The following is a 20,121-nucleotide window of genomic DNA, read 5'->3' as shown; positions in this document are numbered from 1 at the left end:
CAGACAAGTACTTAGCACAGTGCCCAACACAGAATAACAAGTTATTCAAGTTCAAATTCCTAATACAAGAGGCCTTTTATGATTTACTGTTCTCTCCCCCACAACCTCTCTAGATGCTTTGCCTTTCAGGTCCTCTCTGTTCTAGCCCGTTTCACATTGTTTTATTCCTATACGCCTTCACAAAGACTGGTCCTTCCACTCAGAATTCTCTCCCTCCTTCCTCTACTCCTCACCCCCATTCGGCCCTCGCTCTAGCTAATTCCTCCTCTTCCTTCAAAAATGCTCCTTAACTCTCCTTTCATCTTAAAGACTTTTGGCCTGCCCTTTTGCCCCTCTCTGCTTTCATCCCATCTTGAAGACATTACCGATATCTTTTCCAGTGTCTTCAATCTATAAGTGCCCAGTAAAGTTTAGTCGCCTGAGTATGCTTAAACATCCCTTCTCTACTGAAGTGTGTTCATATCCCACCAATGTCCTTGCCTTCTTTCCTTTTCTCCCAGCCACTCCCTGAGTATGCCCATCACTCTCAATTGGAATTCACTTCATTGTACACTCTTCAAATATTACTGTGTCCCAAAGGATGGCAAGGGGGAACATATACCATTTTAAGCCTGCAACCCCATTGCAAAAACAGGGGAATGTTCAGATTTAGTCATTCCTCTCTGTAAAGCCTTTTAGTAGTGTCCTCTAAACTTGATATGAGAGCTGAACATGTCCTATGTGCTCTGGCCTCTGCCTACCTCTCCAGTCCTATTTCATGTCACTTGTCCCTTTGTTCCCAGCAGTTTGGCCACACAGATTCCTCCATCCTCAGCTGCATCAAGCTCCCTAGTCTTTGCCCACATTGTTCCCTCTTCTTGAGGCCCTATCCCACCCCCACACTCCCCTTACCTGGATGAGACGTATTCTTAAATGGGACTCAGGCTAGGCTAGCACGACTGACTAGCACTAACTCGTAAACCTCAGAGAACCTGGACCCATGGCCCAGGAAAAAACATTGTGACCTTTAGATATCATTCCATGTCTCTCCAAGTCTCGGTTTCTCCACTTGTTAAACGGGGATATAATACTCATCAAACCTATAACACTGCATTATTAAGATAACCAGTGTGACAGGAAAAGCTTTATAAATAGGAAACATATCATCTTAAAGCTTAAGTTGCAAAATACCTTTTGGAAGGTAACTTTTTACAATATTGAGAACCACAAAACTGTTCATATCCCTTGACCTAGACATCCCACTCCCAGAATATATCCTATTAAGAGGGGTTTCCACCCTTTCTCTATCAGTCCACCCAGAATGTTCCCATGGATAGCACATTCCTAGATTAGAAGCTGAAGCTTACTTGAGTTAGGATGTAGATTATGTACAATTCCCATTTCTTTGCCATTTAAGAAGACACATCCCAGTGAAGGATGCTGCTCTAGGAGTTGTTTGGATTAAGTTAATAATTCACCAAATGCAGCAGATCACTGATTAATGAATTGTTTGCAAGTTCTGCAACCCACCAAGACACAGCAGTGTCTTGGCATTTAAGTTAAAAACTGCCATCCTTATGAAATAACAGAAGAATTTTACAAATGACTATACATATGAGTTGGCCAGTAATGATAGTAATATCACTGCCTCCTCACAAAGGTCCTGTGAAGTGGAGAGAAGGGATTTATACTTTCTGATCTCTGCGTGGAGCCATGGTTTTATAGCCACACTAAATAAATTGACAGGCAGCAGGACATGGTAGACAGAGCACTGCTCGGGGGTCATGTAAGCCTAAGCCGCTGACATTTTCTGGCTGTGATACTTTGGGCATGTCATTTCAACTCCCTTAGTCCCTCTTTACTCAAACTGGTTCTAGAGTTGTTGCATGGTTCAGCTAGGGTATTGGACATCAATACATTGTGAGATGTAAACACTGTTCAAAGGTGACCTGTCTCACAGTGTGCTGACTCTGTCCCTGAGTTGGGACCAATATTTCAGGTCCAAAAGGTGGGCTTTCCTTTAGCCTTAGATTAAGCAACACTCTAGGATTCCTAGTTGGTCTTCATAGTAGCATACGTAAGATAAAGGATAAACTACAATCATAGCAAGGCAAAATAAATATTTATTAGAAATTCATGAAAGCATTTCTTCAATGGCACTAAAATGTTCTTACTCTATTTATGACTTCTTAATTAAACACAGAGTTTCACACACACACAACACTAAGAACAAGTATGTGAATTAAAATTGACAAGGATCAGGCACATTCAATGAGAACAAGCTGATAATTCTATGTTTGGAACCAAGATCACAGTATAAACATGTAAATCAATGCAAAACTCAAGTATGGCTTACAGGCCAGGAATACGGCCCATCCACCTGGGCCCCGCCCAGAGCAAAAGGACACAGTTAAACCAGGCCTTGAGGAAGGAAGGGAACTTCAATAATACTGGGCTCTCTCAGGCAGGAACCTTCTAAGAGCTTAATTACTTCACAGTACAATCTCATACACCTTCTACATCCCAGAGAGGAAGGTAAGCAGCATTTTTATTCCAGGTACATACATCACATAATGTCTAGAATAATAGATTCCTCTTGAGGCAGGTTAGCCAAAGGAAAACTCCCAGCCAAAACCATTATCTGAGCATGGGGGATTCCATCCCTGGAAAAATGCCTATCCCTTAAATTACTGAAATGTAAATTCTGAAGTTTTAAGATGTCCTGATATGCCGGTGGATTCGGTGTGATGTGTGTGTGTGTGGTTTGTGCACACCTATGTGCACACTTGAGTTTTAAACCTGTCCTGAGGATCACTGGGACCATGTAGACGGTCAACATGAATCATCTGAGCAAAATCCCTTAGCCCCCTGACGTAATATATGTGGCAACCGCAAAGGCAGGCTCAAATTTACTGAATAACTATGTTGAAACTGTGCTAGGAGAAACCTGCGGCCCAGGAGTCAGAGCACTCTGGCTCCAGCAATTCTGATGTGACTTCCCGCATGGCTGTATGGCTTTAAGCAAGTCCACTTTCTTTTCTGGTCTTTAGTTTCCAGGTATAAAATAAGGGAACTGATTCTTTCAAACCAATGATCTTTGACTCACTGCTTCCTTTCGCCTCGGTAAACCTACCCAGGCTCAGGTGACCTTGGCTGAAAGTCTTTCAGGGATGAATACGGTACAGAAAATGCCCCTGCCAACGAATTCCATCCAGATCCACAGATAACAGCTCTTCAGATGCGTGAGAGGACCAAGATACCATTATTGATTTCCATTCGCCTCACCCCGCAGCCTTTGTTCAAGTGGCAAATGGAGAGCTGTGCAACTTCATCCATTCCTATCCAAATCAAAACAATCCTGGAATTCCCAGATCATGGCATCATGGATCCCAATGGCTGCCCTTCAGACCAGAACATCTGCTCTGGACATACACAAGTAGGGAACTCCAGGCACAGGATGCTGACCTCCAGGCTAAAAGGACCTCACAGTCCATCTGACTGTGATCCTTAACATGCCTAATGAGTTCTGCTTAAACATCTTCAATATCTGGAGCATTTGCTAGACTGGAGGGAACCAAAATCTTTGTCCTTGAAATTTCCTTTGGCACTATTTCTACCCATCTGGAACACGGGTGCTCCTCCCGCCTCCAGGACAACCCTTCTCCCTCAATCATCTGTTTGCAGAGAACATACCTCCTTCCTGCTACCCCTGCTCACACCAGAGCACCACAGCTTAGAGCCCTGGTCAGCTTCAGCTGGGAGTACAGGGACTGCAGCAAAGTGTGCAGGTCTCGGGCTCGTCCTAGACCCACCCCTCCTCTCCCAGCCCTGGCTCATCAGGGACACAAAGGCCAAGTGTCCACTCACCCAGGGAAGCTGGCACACAGAGCATCCCAGAGTGGAGAAAAGGGCTCAGAGTGGCTCAGAGTGGCCCAGAGTGCTTGGCTCATACTCCTCAGTTTGCCTCAAGTCAGCTTCACTAGCCAATTGCCAAGTTGTCTAAAAGGCCACGTTTATTTTTATGCCCTTTAAAATTCAAACTCATGGTTAATACCTTGATAATCCCGCCTCCAGAAACTCTCACATGAATCCTTTGACCAGGTTCCTAAGGCAGAGCAGATTTTATAGTTGTTTAAGTTCCAGTAATCCGGAAGAAGTCTCCCATCCCCACTTCACCTCTGCCTCAGACTGACTCTGCGTAATTTCAGGGGGAGAAAAATCAGAGGATGAGGCTCTAAAAAGAAGCCCTATGTTTTGGCAAACACTCCTTTCTCACACTCCCTCTCTTCAGCCTCAAAATTCACAGTTAACAAAAACATTTAATACCAGAGCATTCTGGGTATTTCATTAAATTCCTCCAATGAGAAGTACTGATATATAATAGTAACCTCTGAGATTTAAGACCATGGAAACAGAGCAGCTGCTATTTCTATATCACAAGCCCCGCTCCCAGCTGGGAGGCATGCATGACGGCAGGGCCAGAACGATGACAAGGGCCAAGCTCTTCCACCCAGGTCACAGCAGCCCACACAGGCCCTGCCTGGCACGTCTCATGTGGACTTTTGTGTGTGTAAAGAAAAGCTTTTTGTCCCTGCTCTGGCCACGCTGAGGCCAAGTATATAATACTTATATCCAGCCCCAAATCCCCAAATCTGTTTCTCAGCTTTTAAAATCACATACTTCATCTGAAGTAACTTTCATTCAAAACTGAAATGTTTTTTTTATATTGAAAATAAAACATTAACTGTGTTAATTACTCTACTAAAAATGTCTCTTAGTTTGAGACAGTTCGAGCCTTGGGATACCAAGGCACTCATTCCAAGGGTAGTTTTCTTTTCCCTGAAGGGTCCAGAAGGGCATTTCCAAAGCTCAGTCCCTTCGACCCTCAGGACGTCCGGCTTAGTTCAGTCCTGTTTGTTCTGGGATGGGATGGGATCAAGAATCGCTTAAATTCAGGAGACCCAGTCACAGTAAGGGAGACAGTGGAAAGTGAGGGCTGGGGCTGGGGGCTGTCGAGGAGATGTTGGCAGGAAGGAAGTTCTGCTCCTCAGGCCTCTGCCCCTTCCCCGCCACCCCTTTCTCCCAGCCAAGCTGTCCTGCAGTTGGTGAGCCCAGGCCTTCGCCCTGGACTTCAAGGACTCCTAGCCATGGGTTTACACAAACCCTTTGCTGAGTAAAAAAAAATAAATAATCCAGGGTGTTTCCCATTCAAGCAGACTGACAGGTGCCTCTTAGCTTAGCCACCACTTGGCATGAGATTGCTTTCCATTTCTGGTCATGCAGTGCAAGGCCACATTCTGCTGTAGGCCCTTAGCCCGGAGTCCAGGACCCAGACTGCAGTGTCAGACAGCCCAGGCTCACACCAGCTCTGGATTTTGCTTCTACACCGAAGTTTCTGGAAACTCATCTATTTCATCAAATGCATTGAGGGTAGTTTTGCTGTTGCTTCTGGAAGAATCTTGGATTTTGCTGAAATCTGCTTTAAAAACAAAACAAAACACCAAAACCACTATTTTAGCAAGGTGGTGCTCTGTAATGTGGGATTCCATGTCTAGCACACCACCTCATTCTTTTATCCCCACCTGATTGTTAAAAGTTATTCCTACCTGGGATATAAAATGTCACAGCTGAAAGGGACCTGAGAACCCATTTAATTCAACCTCCTATTTTGCAGATGGGGAAAATCAGGGCCCTCAGACACAGTTTGCCCCTGGTCACATGGTCAGACAGGCATGGTCAGCACACTTTGAGACAGCAACGGTACCTGTCCGTCTCACGGGCCCCGGGTCTTCGTTGAGGAAGGAGACATGTGTTTTCCATTCAGTCCACTTCACCTCATTGATCCTGCAAGTGTGATAATCATTCTCACTACTTCTCAACTGCACCTCATTAAATGCAAACAACTAGCATGACATTTGGAGTGTTCTAAACAGCTCCCTTTCTTTCCATCCCAGGGATTTGGGACTCCCACCACACATGGTCATTCAGCAGTTTGGGGGTTTAAAACTCCCCATCTTCCCAGCCCTCATGGATCAGTCCCGTCCCAGTGTGTGGGGCCCAGAAACTCAGAGAGGTGTCAAGGGGACATTTTCAGACAGCAACGGCTGTGCCTTACTGCCGAGAGGCGGTCCATGGGGAAGGAGGGGGAGAGGGCCGAGGCTGAGGTGACAGTGTGAGGATTAAACTTGTAGAAGTTTAGAAGCTTAAGGTTAAACTAGAGTTAAGGTTGCACTAGGAGAATGCAGTTAGGGTTCAGATCCCAATAAGAGTGGGCAGAGTCTAAGGTGCTAGATTGCAATAGAGGCAGTGGTTTGGCTGAAGTTCACATTCAGGGAGCAGCTCTAGAATGAGGGTGTGAACATCAGAGATATTCGTCAGGGTAAGCGTTATAGAGCTGGAAACAGTGGTTTCCACAGCGTGGGACTTTCAGTCAGAGAAGCTGGGCATGGTGAGGTATACATGGAAGGCATCCATAAGGTCAGGCAGTCAGCCAGAGGATAAAGTAGACTCATCATCAGAAAAGTTGGTCATGGCACGTGCAGGTACTTTTTAAAAACCAAAAACCTGTCCCAAGTAGCTGTCTCACTCTCCAGTCACCCATGACAAACATGGCTCAGGTCCCCTGGTGTTCCATGAACCCACACAGGCTAGAGAAAAGGACAGAGACTGCTGGGTTGGCAAATCTTTCCTAAACAAGAGAGTGGACCGGGAGAGGCCATGGAGGCAGCTGCACGGGCAGAGACGGGAATGGCCACCAGCAGTCTCCTTCCCTCTCCCTGCAGAAACTGGAGAAGCTTTGTCCCAGTGCTAGCAACCACATAGGAGCAAATTCCATGTTCTAAGGAGGCCAGAACCGACTGCAGGTGTGGTTTGGGAAACAAAGGACAGCACCATTTCTCTGACATTCACTGACTCCTCTCTCTTCAGCCCCCCAAGACACACACCAAGGGGCCCCTTTCCCTTTGTTACCGCAAACACAGTCGGAAATCTTCCTCTGCTACTTTACATAGCTCTCCCATCCGGAATCTGCTCCTCAGCCATTCTGGTAACATCTTCTCAAACTCCAAAATCGTCCTGGCTCTCTGGGGACATACATGAGCCTAAGCACATCAATGAGAAGCCGGCCCAGGAACACAGCTCTGTATGAGTGTGCAGACACCCCCACACACACACACACACCACCAAACAGCCAGCTTCATCTCCAACTGGAAGCTTAATGCACAGATCCGAAGGGTTCAGCTAATCTCCAGAATTCAAAAATGAAAAACCAGTAAGTTAGGAAAAGGTATTCAAATTACTTTAAACACAACATAAACACTGTTTCTGGAAGTCCAGGAGCTTCCTAACTGAAAATGTTAGGATCCTAGGATCCCACGGTGAAGAGAGGTGCTGACATCGTGTAATCTTACCTGCATGCCAGGCTTGGAATCCCCTCACTGTTTAACTATCAATAATTTGTCAGATCTTTCTTGAATGGAATCAACAATCCAATTAAGAAGGCCCTAATAGGGGCGCCCGGGTGGCTCAGTCGGTTAAAGCCTCTGCCTTCGGCTCAGGTCATGATCCCAGGATCCTGGGATCGAGTCCCGCATCAGGCTCTCTGCTCAGCAGGAGCCTGCTTCCTCCTCTCTCTGTGCCTGCCTCTCTGCCTACTTGTGATCTCTGTCTGTCAAATAAATAAATAAAATTTAAAAAAAAGAAGGCCCTAATAATTAGAAACTTCCTCGTGACAAAGCAAAGCTTTTCTCCCTGTCATTGCCCAGATACCTCAGTTCTGCCATCTGGGGCCACAGAAAGAAGCTCTCCCTTCACAAGTAGCTCCGCAGATACCTGAAGAAACTCTTACCTTTTTCAACCCTAGTCCCAATACCATTTCTTGTGAGGCACAATTTCCAAGTCCTCTCCTAAGCCTGGTAACCTGCTCTGGACCATCCTGTGGGTTACTGTCCTCAGTGTGTTGCAGCCAGGATGGAGGAGTGCAGAATTGTCACCTCCACTGTCCTATGCCGTATAACTCCTCTTAATGCAATCAAAGTTCATATTTCAACATCCACACATCACACCAGACTCTGAGCAGATCATGCCTGTAAACCTGAGTTTTTCTCACCTGTGCTGCTGTCCAGTCATACTGCCCGTACCCTAGACTAAGATCTCCCCAAACCTGGCCAACCACACGGAGCTGATGCAGATTCCCAGGCCCCACCCCAGGTCCCTGGTACAGACAGCTGTCCATACAACGTGCTGAATGGAGTCCCCAGGAAGACCCTCATAGCAGGGGTCCTGCCAGGCTCACCTGTAGACGCCAGATGCGCTCACTCTCCTTGGAGACATTCTCCACGGTTTCTCCCATCAGGGCAATGAGCATGTTGAGAAGGAGGACGAAGGTGAGGATGACGTAAGTGATAAGCAGAAACAGAAAGAGGATGGGGTACTTGGAGTTCTGCTGTATGTTCAGGTCACCCAAACCAATGGTGAGCTTGAAGAGTTCCAGAACGGCATCACTGAAGCTGCCATAGGAGCTGCAGTCCTTATTGTCACTGGGACACTTCTCAATCAGCGAGGCCAGGGCTGGGAGGACAGAAGACGGTGTTCTCCTCTGGTGCTCTGGCTGCTTAATTACCCAACAAGCTCCTGCACACTTGCATGTACACACACGCCCCTCCCCCACACACCCTGCAGGCCTACAGCCTCAGCCTCTGCTTATTTAAATTTCCCCTCCCGCCTCCCTCAGCAACTAGGAGCTTCCTTAGGCTGCTTCTCTTGCCATGACCTCCTGTAAAAAACTCTTCCTGCCTAACAAAGCCCACACTCTTCTCTCCTTCCTCTACTCTGCCATTCAGCCCTTGATCACTCCCAGCCTTGCAGAGTTGCGATCTATAATCTCTGTGTGTCCCGCTATGGGCTCCCAACTTCCTGTGGCCTGGGTCATCTCCTCCAAGACTGTAAGGTCCTGAGTCTCTTCCTCACGCTCTGTAGAGAGATCCCCTGGCCAAGAAGACTGGGGCCTCTTTCTTCTCTTCTTTCCAACACACCATAGCAGTGGCTTATTGCTAAATGGATAGACAGGTGGATGGATGGATGGATGGTCAAATTAATGAGTGAGTAAATGCATGGATGAATAAACAGGCAAGTGAAGGAACAAATAAATAAACAAATTGTGGCCCAGCAAAGGTACCAGAAGATGTGAATGTCTGACTAATTTCAAATGCCAATGATCATGGCTGGGGATGAGGGGTGGGGTAGGGGGCTGGAGGAGATGGGAAAATTCAATGATACCTCTCTATGCAGAAGCTAGAAATAAAATCAGGTTGCACAAATGAAGAGACTTTAAGAGGGGGCTCCCCATCCCCAGTCCCCAGCAGAGCAGAGGCCCTCACAGATATACCTGAACCAAACTGTAAGTAACATGATGTGGGGAGCCAAAGGAGCTTACTTCGATGCATTAATTTACTCCTATTTTTCAAAGACCATCAGTCACATTGCTGCAGACTCTACCTTCCCTGTCTGTAAAATGGGGCCAACACCACCTATCAATCCTCTTTCAGGTTGTGGGGGCCACGTAAGATGCTGGATGCGAATGCGGGAGGCACACCCCACAGTGTGGATGACAGGTCTGATTCTAAGCCTCAGTTACCTTACGACCAGGGACGATGACTCCCCCTTGGTCAAGATATTGAGAGAAATAAAAAGACAATGCCTGGAAAATGCTAAGCACGGCAAGTGCTCCGCTGGTAGGTGACATGACTTGCTGAGGCTGCTGGGGGTGCTGTCATTTTGACATCTGTATAAAGTGCTTTACGAATGTGGCAGTTCCTATTATCTATAAATAAATTACCTACTCCAAATCCAAGTAAGAACACGATATATACAAACAAGAACTTCAGAACATCATGCAAAATGACCTATAAAAGGAGAAACATGATATAAGGGTAAGATTTGAGTATATATTCACTAGACCCTGATCTTATTGCTTCCCACCCTCCTCCAACCCCCGCCCTGACCACGCCTTCTCCCAGACCATTCTCCCTTCCCCTAGCAAACCCTTCTGATGCCCCAAAGCTCTGTTCTGGGTCCCATCTCCTCCAAGAAGCCTTCCCCTCCGTTCCTGCTCTCCTCCCTCCCCCTTCTGGCACATAGTCTGTGCCTGTCCCTGCTGATTCATTCTGTACATGAGCACTTCTTTTCATAGTGTCTCGTGTCAGAAACCTCACGCTTCCTGGGGGCAGTGGTGTGCTGGGGCCTGATGTCAGCTCATTAGAGCTGACGGTTACATTCTTATCAATTTTGTAACCTGGCTGTTAAACAGAACCATTATGAAAAATTAAATCACGTAAACTTATAATTAAAGTAAATTATAGTAAAAACAAAGATAATATTCAAAACTCATCACTCACTTTACAATTATCTACGTGACTAAGGGTATTTACGTCACTGGCAGCCATACTGTGTACCTACTATATCTTGAATTACTAAGCATCGCTTCCTGACTCTGTGTTTGACTCCATCATCCTGGCAGCTGGAAATTAGCCGTGCTAGGATTTACACTATGGGAATCAGTGAGTGGGACAAATCACAGACTCATGATTTTGCTGACTGTTTAGACCTAGATTTGTCTAGATCTAGATTTAAGACGGCAATAGAGATGATGGTAAGGCAGATTAAAATTTAAAATGTGTCCTATCTGTAGCTGTTGTGTCATGAATAAGACAGTAACATTCATGAAGTAGTCTCCCAATATTTGAGAACTATTATTCAATCAGCGAGTAAGTAGTTCGCATCACTGACAAGCAAGGGAAGTTCTCATAAGGCTGCACTGTTTCACTCTCGTCTTACTCCTTCAAGAAAACATCAACCGATATTGACATATCTGTCACTTGCAACCATAAATGGGCAGCAGATACAGGAGTCCAAGAAAAATCAACAAATGCTTCTGGCTATGTGGAATTTAAATAAAGGCCATTATGTAGTTCATTATTTGTAAATATCCTTGTGGCAATAAACTTGTTAAAGACTTACCAGCACACCACAGCCTGGGGGTGAGATCATTCCTTCCCAGGGCCCAACAAGCCCGGGTGTTTCAAGGTCTAGACTCTTAAAGCCTGGCCATAAGCAAAGGGAGACAGTGGTGTTTGGGAGGGAGAGAAGCAGGCTTTTCTTCCAACCTGCTTCCCCATTGGAAAAATGGACATTTTCTGAGGACTCCCCATCTCCCCAGCACAGATGCCTGTGTGTCTGTGATGCTCACGAGCCCCCAACGCACCTTCTGGATCATGACGCTGTACATGCCCATGGACTGGAATCCCCGTGTGTAGTAGAGCATGTTTGCCCAGCCCAAGGCCATGGCCAGCACGAGGCAGGCGAGGTACTCTTTGTAGGCAAACAAGTACAAGAAGACAGACAGTATCACAAGCACAGCTTGGACAAAACTGTTCAGGAGACACAGGAGACAAGGGCCTTACTTACTTCTCAGCATCCAGGGAGACATTCCAACCCCAATCTCCCCTCCACCCCCAAAATGGCACGCTGAAGGGTAACGCGGAAGAGACAGGTAAGGTTGACCCAGACCCTCTCTACTCGAACATCCAGCCTTGCGGATGGCATCAGCAGACGTGTGTCAGAGCCGACAGCAGGTGGACTGCAGCTGGCAGGGACTTTTTAAAAGTACAGATCCTGAGGACTCAAGGAGATTCTGGTTCAGAAGCCCATATATCTTAACTGACACATGTGATTTCTGATGCCCACATAGATCAGGGAGCCGCTGGAGTAGACTAAGGGAGGTAAGTGAGTGATTGCATTTTTAACAAAAATGATGAAAGCTAACAACGTCTATACTTAAAAGCCAATCATAACAAAAGTCTTTTAACAACTATAATATGTGCTAAATGATAGCTCTCTTGAACATATTGGTTGCAGAACAATATGAATGTACTTAACACCAATGAACTGTACGCTTAAAATGGTTAAGATGGCAACTTTTAGGTTATATATATTTTAAAGTACAACATATAACAAACACACAGGACCAGCATCAACTCCTAAACATCACTATATCATCATTGATGCAGACATCTAGATAAAAAGCTCCATTGCTTAGAACATCAGACGGTCTCCATGATTATAAAACATCCAATGAGTTAAAGTTAGGACACAGGCAACCTTGCTTTTCATGTGCAATGAAAAGCAAATGATTGGGCGATCGATGCATTCTAGACTGAAGTGAGGAAGCATGATGTATTCTTCATTAACAAAACACCTAAGAAGCTGAAAAGCAGGGCAATGCATTGGTGCCTTTTGTCTGCACTAAAGCCAGTGGCTGGATAAACAAACGCTTCACTGGAATTCTCCTATTTTCTCAAAGGTGGAAGACTCCCATGAGGGAGATATCATGGGGTCCATCTACTCACTGCAGTATTTGGGCACCCCACTTGCCCACAGGGATGAAGAATTCCATTTATGCCTCTAGAAGGCAGGTGCATACATAATAAACACCTAGGTATTTGGAAACATTGGGCCAAGATTTAAGGCCCTATAGAACCAGCTTCCCAAATACTCTGAGGCAGGACTTTGGTGAGATCTGCAGAGCCGAAGAGCCCAACGTACTTCGTTCCACACTGCAAGTCCTATTTCCTTTGCATGGCAGCAATGTTGAATCAGCCTCTGTTCCTTGAGAGACAGGTGTCCCATAAGCCTCTGATGTCAACTCGTGACCTCATTCAGAGAGGCTGCTGAGCTGGGCTTCCTGGCCCTATGGTAGCCACCCCTGCTCTAGCATAAGGTGAAGATGACGGGGTGGCTGGGGCTGGCTTTGACACCACCGAGGCTTGGTGTGACCTTGAGTAACTCATTTCCCTGCTCTGGGCTTTGGTTTTTGTGCCTATGGATGAGACCTGATGATTTCTCTAGTGCTTTCCAGCCCCGATCTGCCAGAGTCCAAGATGGCAACCTCTAGACCCCACAAAACTAGGAGGAACTGGCCCAGACCATCTCTTCCTGAAGAAGTAAACCACTGCTAAGCCTCTTCCTGCCTTCTCTGCCACACCTGCCAGGGTGGAGACAGTCATCACTGCAACCTGATGGTGGGCACTGTGCTAGGCTCTTCTGGTCCTCTCCATGGGTGTCCATGGGCTTCTCTCACTAGAAGGGAGAGGAGGTCCCTGGTCACGAGACTACGGCCAAATGACTGGGACATGGTGACATGGGAGGGTGGTTCCAGAGGACACAGCGGCCACCATACAGGACTTTGGCCCTGCCTGTGCAGTGGTGACCAAATGGGATAGACCTACTTACAAGACAAAGTGAAACCAGGCATCAGAGAGAATGGACTGCAGATCTGAGGGTCTCAGCAGGAAGATCGCGATGCCCTGAGGCCAAAAAGGAAAGAAAAGCTGCACTCCCTGCATGCCTCTCACTGGAGGATCTGAGGAAGGCAGTGTTTCCTCAGGACTGAGACTCGGTGAGGGGGAGGGCATGAAGGCCAAGCCAGAGCCCAGGTGAGAAATACAGAAGGGGACCTATGCCCGGGAGCAGAGGCATCCCAGGGTAGGAGTGGCTGCACCCCCAAATCCTCTCACATTTCTCACTCCCCCCGCCTTATCCTCACCCAGACCCTGCAAAGCAGCGCAGTCACACAATTCCCTGCCATTCCCCAGACACAGCCTAGCTTCTAAAGCCAAAAACAAGAAACAACAGGTGTTGGTGAGGATGTGGGGGAAAAGGAACCCTCTTGCACTATTGGTGGGAGTGCAAACTGGTGCAGCCACTGTGGAAAACAGTGTGGAGTTTCCTCAAAAAGTTAAAACCAGAAATATCATATGATCCAGTAATCGCACTACTGGGTATCTACCCAAACAATACAAAAACACAAAATCAAAAAGATACATGCACTCTTATATTTATTGAAGCATTATTTATAATAGCCAAACTATGGAAGCAGCCCAAGTGTCCCCTGATAGATGAACAAATAAGGAAGATGGGACATATATACAATGTAATACTACTCAGCCATAAAAAAGAATGAAATTTTGTCATTTTCAATGACATGGGTGGGGCTAGAGAGCATTATGCTAAGTGATATAAGTTAGAGAAAAACAAATGTCATATGATTTCACTTACATGTGAAATTTAAGAAACAAAACAAATGAGCAAAGTGAAAAAATAGAGACAAAGCAAGAAACAGACTCTTAACTATGGAGAACAAACTGATGGTGGCCAGAGGGGAGGAGGGTGGGTTCTGGGGGAAACTAGGTAAAGGGGATTATGAGTACACCTGTGATGAGTACTGAGTCTTGTACAGAACTGCTGAATCACTATATTGTACAAAGGAAACTAATGTAACACTGTAAGTTTTTAATTTAATTAAAGTTAATTATTAATTTTTATTTAATTAATTTAATTAAAATTAAAATTTTAATTAAAAGAAAAGAAAAAAAGATATGGATTAGCTCTCCTGCCTCTGAGCCTTTTAATGCTATTCCCCCTGCCCACTCTGTAATGACCTTCTCTCCAGTGCCCTCATGCCAAATCCCGCCCTTGCAGACTAAATACCACCTCTGCTTTCATGCCTTCCCTCCCTGTCCTGTCCCCAGATAAAAGTCATCTCTCTTCCTCTGAGTGCTGGTCTGAACCCCACACAGGGCCCTTTACATCATCCATTTTAGGATCCAGATGTTTGTGCCTATCTGAAATCCCCCACAAGACTGTGAGTTTAAAGAGGACAAACTCCCTCTCTCCCTCTCACCTCCCCCAGGGCTCCACATATAGAAGGTGTTCAAAATATACCTGTTGATTCATTGGTGGATGGCTGACAAGGGACTGATTGATAAACCCAGACGAAGGGCTGGGTCAGTGAGAGAAGTGACTGAATGTGTGGATGGACGGACAGGAGGACGGGTCACTGAGTGGCTGGGAGGGTAGATGGCTGATAGAGGGATAGAAGGGTGGATAGATAAAGTAGGTGGGACAGGCCTGCCTAAGAAACTAATTTTGGATCTACAAAATCTAAAGCTTAGAAAGGAAGTACTCCCCAGAACCCCCCTCCCCATAGTCAGGCAGAGCAGGGTGGATCAAAGCCAGGCCTGTGGTCACTCTGCCTGCCTTGCAAAGGGCTTAGTGAGCCACTCACCTCTTTCACAGAAATGCACATGGCCCAGATGAGCACGAACATCCTTCCTAACAGCTGCAGCCACCCCATCTTGTGCGTCAGGGCCAAGGGGTGTGGGAGGGCCTGGGAAGAAGGGAAGGAATGGATGGGAGCAAGACGGGGAATGAGGAAGGCCCCTCTGGGTATAGGGTTCACACACACGTGCCAAGACCACTAGTTGAGCTGGAGGCCAACGCGAAGCCCAAGCTCGGTACAATGGGACAGAAAGAACGGCAGCTCTGTGCCCCTGTCCCCACCCACAGTGGGACCCAGAACTCTACAGTCCAATCCATGCTAATGACCCCTCACACCTCATGGCATTTGTTCGCTCCAGAACCCATTCATATCCAGACACTTAGAGGACACTCGAAGCTAAAACTCTGCCCTATGTAATGAATGGGAAATTGAGGCCCTGAGTGGGGGAATCCCCCCTCCCATTTCTGCAACCCTCATGGCAGAAACACCCAATTAGCTCTAGATTTAGGTGGAGCCTGGGTCTTCCAACCCTCCAGATTTCCCCCAATTGCTGAGGACCAGAGACGTATTCAATTCCCTAGAAGCTGTGCAGGATGACAACTGGGGAACACCGTGCAAATGTCTTGGTCATTCTGGGCCTCAGTTTCCTCATATGCACATGGGACTCTCCAAGGTCTTGGACCTCTGACCACCCCACCCGCCTCCCTCCAGGGGCCCACATACCTCCTCTTCCCGGGGGCGGTAATAGGAGACTAGAGTCAGAGTGATGTTGTAGAAGAAATAAAAGCAGAATGACAAGAAGAACATGTACTTGGCAAACTTCTTCCACTTCATATGCAGCAGCGTGTGCAAGGGCTCCAGGGTCAGCATCTCATGCCGGTTCTGGGGGTAGAACACCACCACTTTCAAAGGGCCCTCATTCCAAAGGGAGCTCTGAGTCAGCACCACCCCTGGAAGAAGGGGCCAATCGTTCTGTCCCATAGGCTGGTTTGGCTGGAAATGTGGGGAGAGTAATTTCTGGCTCCTGTAGCTCCTTCCCAGTGCCCCCAGGCAGCAGCCAAACCCCACAGGAGCTGGGCTTCCAGTGGGAGGACCCCCTGCTTAGTGGGGAGCAAGAGCAAGGGGGAAGGGCCGTGACTGGAACCAACTTGGCCCCTTCACTGTGTAACCTTGGGAAAACCCCCAATACTCCCAGGGCCTCGATTTCCTCATCTATAAAACTGAAATCAACCAAACTGCCCTACCAACCAGCAGGTTGTGAGGGTTCAGGGACACCCCAGACAAGGCAGGCTCCAGTAAGCATGGCTCTTGGTAACATGGGGATCATGAAGGTCTAATCTGCTGCCTCAATTCCCCCCCAAAAGCTGAAAACCTCTCACTACTGATCCTCTCACTTCCCCTCCAGCTTCAGTGATCTTCGCCCCAGCCCTTGCCTCCTCCAGGAAGGCCTCCCTGATTGCTGCAGCTGTGCCTTCTCTGTGGGTAGGGGAGATTATAGAACCATCAGGGAAGAGAAGGAGAAACAAGATGGCGAAGATCAACACCAATCATCCCACCCGCCGTTTCATACTGCCCAGGATTCTGGGGCCAGGAGACACCCACCACAGAAGTTTATAACGCAAGGTTAGTTAGGATTAAGTAAACACAGCACCGGCCCTAGCCCTGCCCTTTCTGTGTTGACTCTCCCCACTGAGGTAAAGAACTGGAGGACTACAGACATGTCCAGCTAGTGCCATAGGTCTGCCCATTGCAGCCTGAGGCCCAGCCCCTCATCCCCAGCCCTCCCCCAGCCCCCCTGAGAGACCCACATCAAGGTTGGTGTTGTAGACGATGATTTCCAGCACCGAGTTGTCTGTCATAGTGTCCACGTTGGTGAGGTCGTAGAGTGAGGACGACACAGGCCCATATGCCCAGTCTGTGAACTTCCTGGACAGACTCCGGAGTGGCTTTTCCTTGATCTCACGACTGAGGATATACTTCAAGATCTGGGGACAGAAAGAGGAACAGCCATTGAACAGGGCTGGGAAGATGTTCCCACCTGGATGGATTGAGCCCCTTCTGCACCTGCCACCGTAAGCCCCGAGCTCGGCTTCCACTGCAGAACCCGTGTGAACCTCACTGCTCTGCCTAGTTCACCAGGGACTGAGAATACAAGGGACAAAAGGTGCGGAGGCCCTTTGCAGGATGCAGAAAGCTGCACAGTAAGATCATAAAACCTTGTACCAGTTGGGGACTCCATTCGGTGAAGCATCTGAGAACTGACAATTTTGAGAAATAATTTCTATTTGACCTGGATGGGAGAAGAAATTAGAAGTTTTTCCAGCTTCCCTAGCCTACCCTCAGTCAACACCCTTCCAGCTGAGGCTCACTGTGGGCCATACAAGTTGCCAGCCTGGCAGAGAGGCCTGAGAAATCCACTCTCCAGGTGACCCTCAAACTCTGGTGCACAGTAGAGTCACTTAGGGACACTCAACAATCCCATACCACTGACTAATTCAGTCCAAAGCTCTGCGGGTGGGACCCAGATATCTATGTTTTGTAAAGCTCCATGGGCAGTTCCAAAGTACAAGCAAGGTGGAGAGCCACTGCTCTCCAGTTCACTCCTTTCTAGAACTGGGGCCGGAGCTTCCTGGGGCACCAAACCAAGACCCAGGAAGAGGGTTCTGTTGGGGAGAACAGTGTCAGAGCCCTGGTTTCACACCACCCAGTGGGGTTCCCATCTCATCTCATATGGGAGCCTTGTCCTCACAGTCCAGGCAGAGAGCCTCCAGACTGACTCCAGGGCCAGTCTCCCCATCCTGGGCCCCAGCCTCAAAGAGCCCCAAGGAACAGGGTCTGTGTCTAAGCATCTCTGCACCCTCCACTCCCAGCGTAGTGGCCAACTTGGGCAGCATCCAGAAAGGTTTTCCAAAGAACACTGAATGAAGAAGAGAAAGGGCCAGGAACGGGGAAGTCCCCTCCCCAGGACTGGCCACAGGGGAGCACATTATCCTCTAGAGAGTCAAAAGGTCATGGGGCCATGCTCCAAGCACCACAGCACATGCCACAGCAGCTATTGGGAAGCTCCACTTGCAACCCTAATCTGACTCTCTTCAAAGTCCCCCACAAACTGTGTTCCTGGGGGAGGGTAGGAGACGGTAGGGAGGGTGGGAAGGCATACAATTTCTCCTTTGTCAAAGCCAATCTCCAACCCTTCCTTCCCCCACAAGAGAATGAAAAGGTCCCTTGTGGGCCCCAGCCCTGACCACTAACACTGGGCCCAAGGCCCTCAAGGCCCCCGCCTCCCCTGTCAGCTGCCCTTAGGCGGGCACAGCTATGATTGTTCAATAGCCCCCTGCACCCACCCAGTCCTCTCAAAGCCTCCCAGGAGCCTCAGTCCACTCTTAGGGCTTGGACACATGGAGGCTGAAAGAGCAAGCTACTCTGGGCCTTGCCCTCAGGCCCACCTGAGTCCTGAACTTGATCTCAGACCGAGCTGTGACTCCAGGCACCCACAGCGATGGGAGCCCGCCTCAACCCAAGTCTTCACCAAGGTTAAGCCTTGAGCTCCTCAGCCACTCCAGACAGGGCACAAAGGGCCACAAAAAAACACACTTTCTGCTGGGGACCTGGCTCAGAGTTTCAACATGACAGACAGAGAGAAGTCTCTCCAGACTCAGGCCGCTCACTGGCTCTGGATGCAGAGCCGGCATTCTGGGACTCCTAGCCTCCTGAGAGAGGCTGAAGGCCCTAAGGGTCTTCAGACATAGCTTTGGCTTGTGTGCCTGCCTCACCACACAAGAATCCTCAGCCACAAAGCCTGTGAGGTCCCACGTCACCACAGCCTTCAAGTTCCTCCACTCTGACCCCAGATGGGAGTCCCAGAGCAGGGCATAGAAACACAGAGTGTCAGGGACTAAAGTCCAGAGGGGGCTCCCATGTGCCATATTTCTGTGTGGTCACTCAGAACAAGCCCACCCCATGCCACAAATGTACTTCCTAGACTTCAGGCTGACCTTTCCCAGCCCAAGGTACAATCTGTGGGGTCCCCAGAAAGGCCAAAGCACTGGCCAGGAGCCTCCCTGCCCTCCTTCCTGCCCCCCCACCAGGCCCCACCTCAGCCTTGCCCATCTTGGCAGCCAGCTGCAGTGGCGTGAGCCCATCGTTGTTGTGCATGGTCTCCAGCTCCCACGTCCCGCTCCTTAGCAGGATCATGTCGTACATGCGCTTCACAAAGTCGTTCTGTGTCTTGAAGTCCTCAGCCACTGTCACCAATGCGTGTAGGATGTTGTTTCCCCGTGAGTCCTGCGAGGTTATGTCAGTCTGCTCATTCTCCATCAGCAGCTGCACAATCTCAGGCTGGTTGGTACACGCCGCCAGAGCCAGTGGGGTCTCGCCTGGGGCAGTAGGGAGCACTGGACCTCAGTTCTCTTCTAGACCTGCCCAGTTTCCGCAAGCCCTAGGACTGAGGCCCATGTCCTCAGTAGGACTGACACCCGAGCTTCCCTGTAATTCCCCCCACCTTCTGCCTTGTACGGGGAGAGCGGGGAGACCAAAGCTGGATCACTGCCATTACCTCCTAACTGATCTCCCTACTTCCATCCCAGGCCTCCATCACTATCCCCAGCATAGCAGCCAGACTGATCCTAGTGACACAAAAGACTCACCTCTCCCACAGGCCCTGCATGTTCAGACATCACCTCCTCTCTTATCCCCACTCACTCCTCTCCGGCCACAGTGGCCTTCTTCCTTTTCCTAGAACATGCCAAGGCATTTTTTCCTACCTCAGGGCCTTTGCACAGGCTGTTCCCCCTCACTTGTAGTACTGTTTCTCAGCATCTGCCTTGGGCATCTCCACACTTCTACCAAGTCTTCACTCAAACATCACCTTTTTAATGAGTCACCGTAACTGCACTATTTAAAATTGAAATCCACTTCCCTGCCCTGGAACTCCTGACCCCCTTTCCCTGCCTTGATTTTTATATTTTCATAGCACTTATCATTTTCTAAGATATTACATAGTGTTATTTATCATGTTTATTATTGAT

The 20,121-nt window shown here is 48.2% G+C and overlaps 2 protein-coding genes across 7 annotated transcripts in view; one reads left to right on the top strand and one right to left on the bottom strand.

Moving 5' to 3' along the window:
* LOC125086968 (ATP-sensitive inward rectifier potassium channel 12-like) overlaps nt 1-20,121 on the top strand; it is an 874,374-nt gene that overhangs the window by 394,482 nt on the left and 459,771 nt on the right. The gene's annotated exons all lie outside the window — the stretch shown is intronic.
* TRPV3 (transient receptor potential cation channel subfamily V member 3) overlaps nt 2,085-20,121 on the bottom strand; it is a 33,884-nt gene continuing 15,847 nt past the window's right edge. Inside the window, exons 9-19 of one of the 4 annotated variants that reach the window (XM_047706694.1) lie at nt 19,190-19,470; nt 16,903-17,079; nt 15,818-15,976; nt 15,101-15,202; nt 13,267-13,340; nt 11,443-11,502; nt 11,240-11,346; nt 8,273-8,547; nt 6,949-7,061; nt 5,744-5,823; nt 2,085-5,458 (exon numbers count right to left, since the gene is read on the bottom strand). In XM_047706694.1, coding sequence (XP_047562650.1) covers nt 5,361-5,458; nt 5,744-5,823; nt 6,949-7,061; nt 8,273-8,547; nt 11,240-11,346; nt 11,443-11,502; nt 13,267-13,340; nt 15,101-15,202; nt 15,818-15,976; nt 16,903-17,079; nt 19,190-19,470 — 1,526 coding nt within the window. In that variant the 3' untranslated portion in view covers nt 2,085-5,360. Of the gene's footprint in view, nt 5,459-5,743; nt 5,824-6,948; nt 7,062-8,272; nt 8,548-9,814; nt 9,882-11,239; nt 11,406-11,442; nt 11,503-13,266; nt 13,341-15,100; nt 15,203-15,817; nt 15,977-16,902; nt 17,080-19,189; nt 19,471-20,121 lie in introns of all 4 variants that reach the window. The other 3 variants (XM_047706692.1, XM_047706693.1, XM_047706695.1) reach the window with 3 other exon arrangements.

The sequence above is a fragment of the Lutra lutra genome, chromosome 16 (genome assembly GCF_902655055.1).
Source record: "Lutra lutra chromosome 16, mLutLut1.2, whole genome shotgun sequence".
Classification (NCBI taxonomy): domain Eukaryota; kingdom Metazoa; phylum Chordata; class Mammalia; order Carnivora; family Mustelidae; genus Lutra; species Lutra lutra.
Note: the sequence above shows the minus strand (reverse complement) of the source record. Positions and strands in the feature narration are given on the sequence as shown.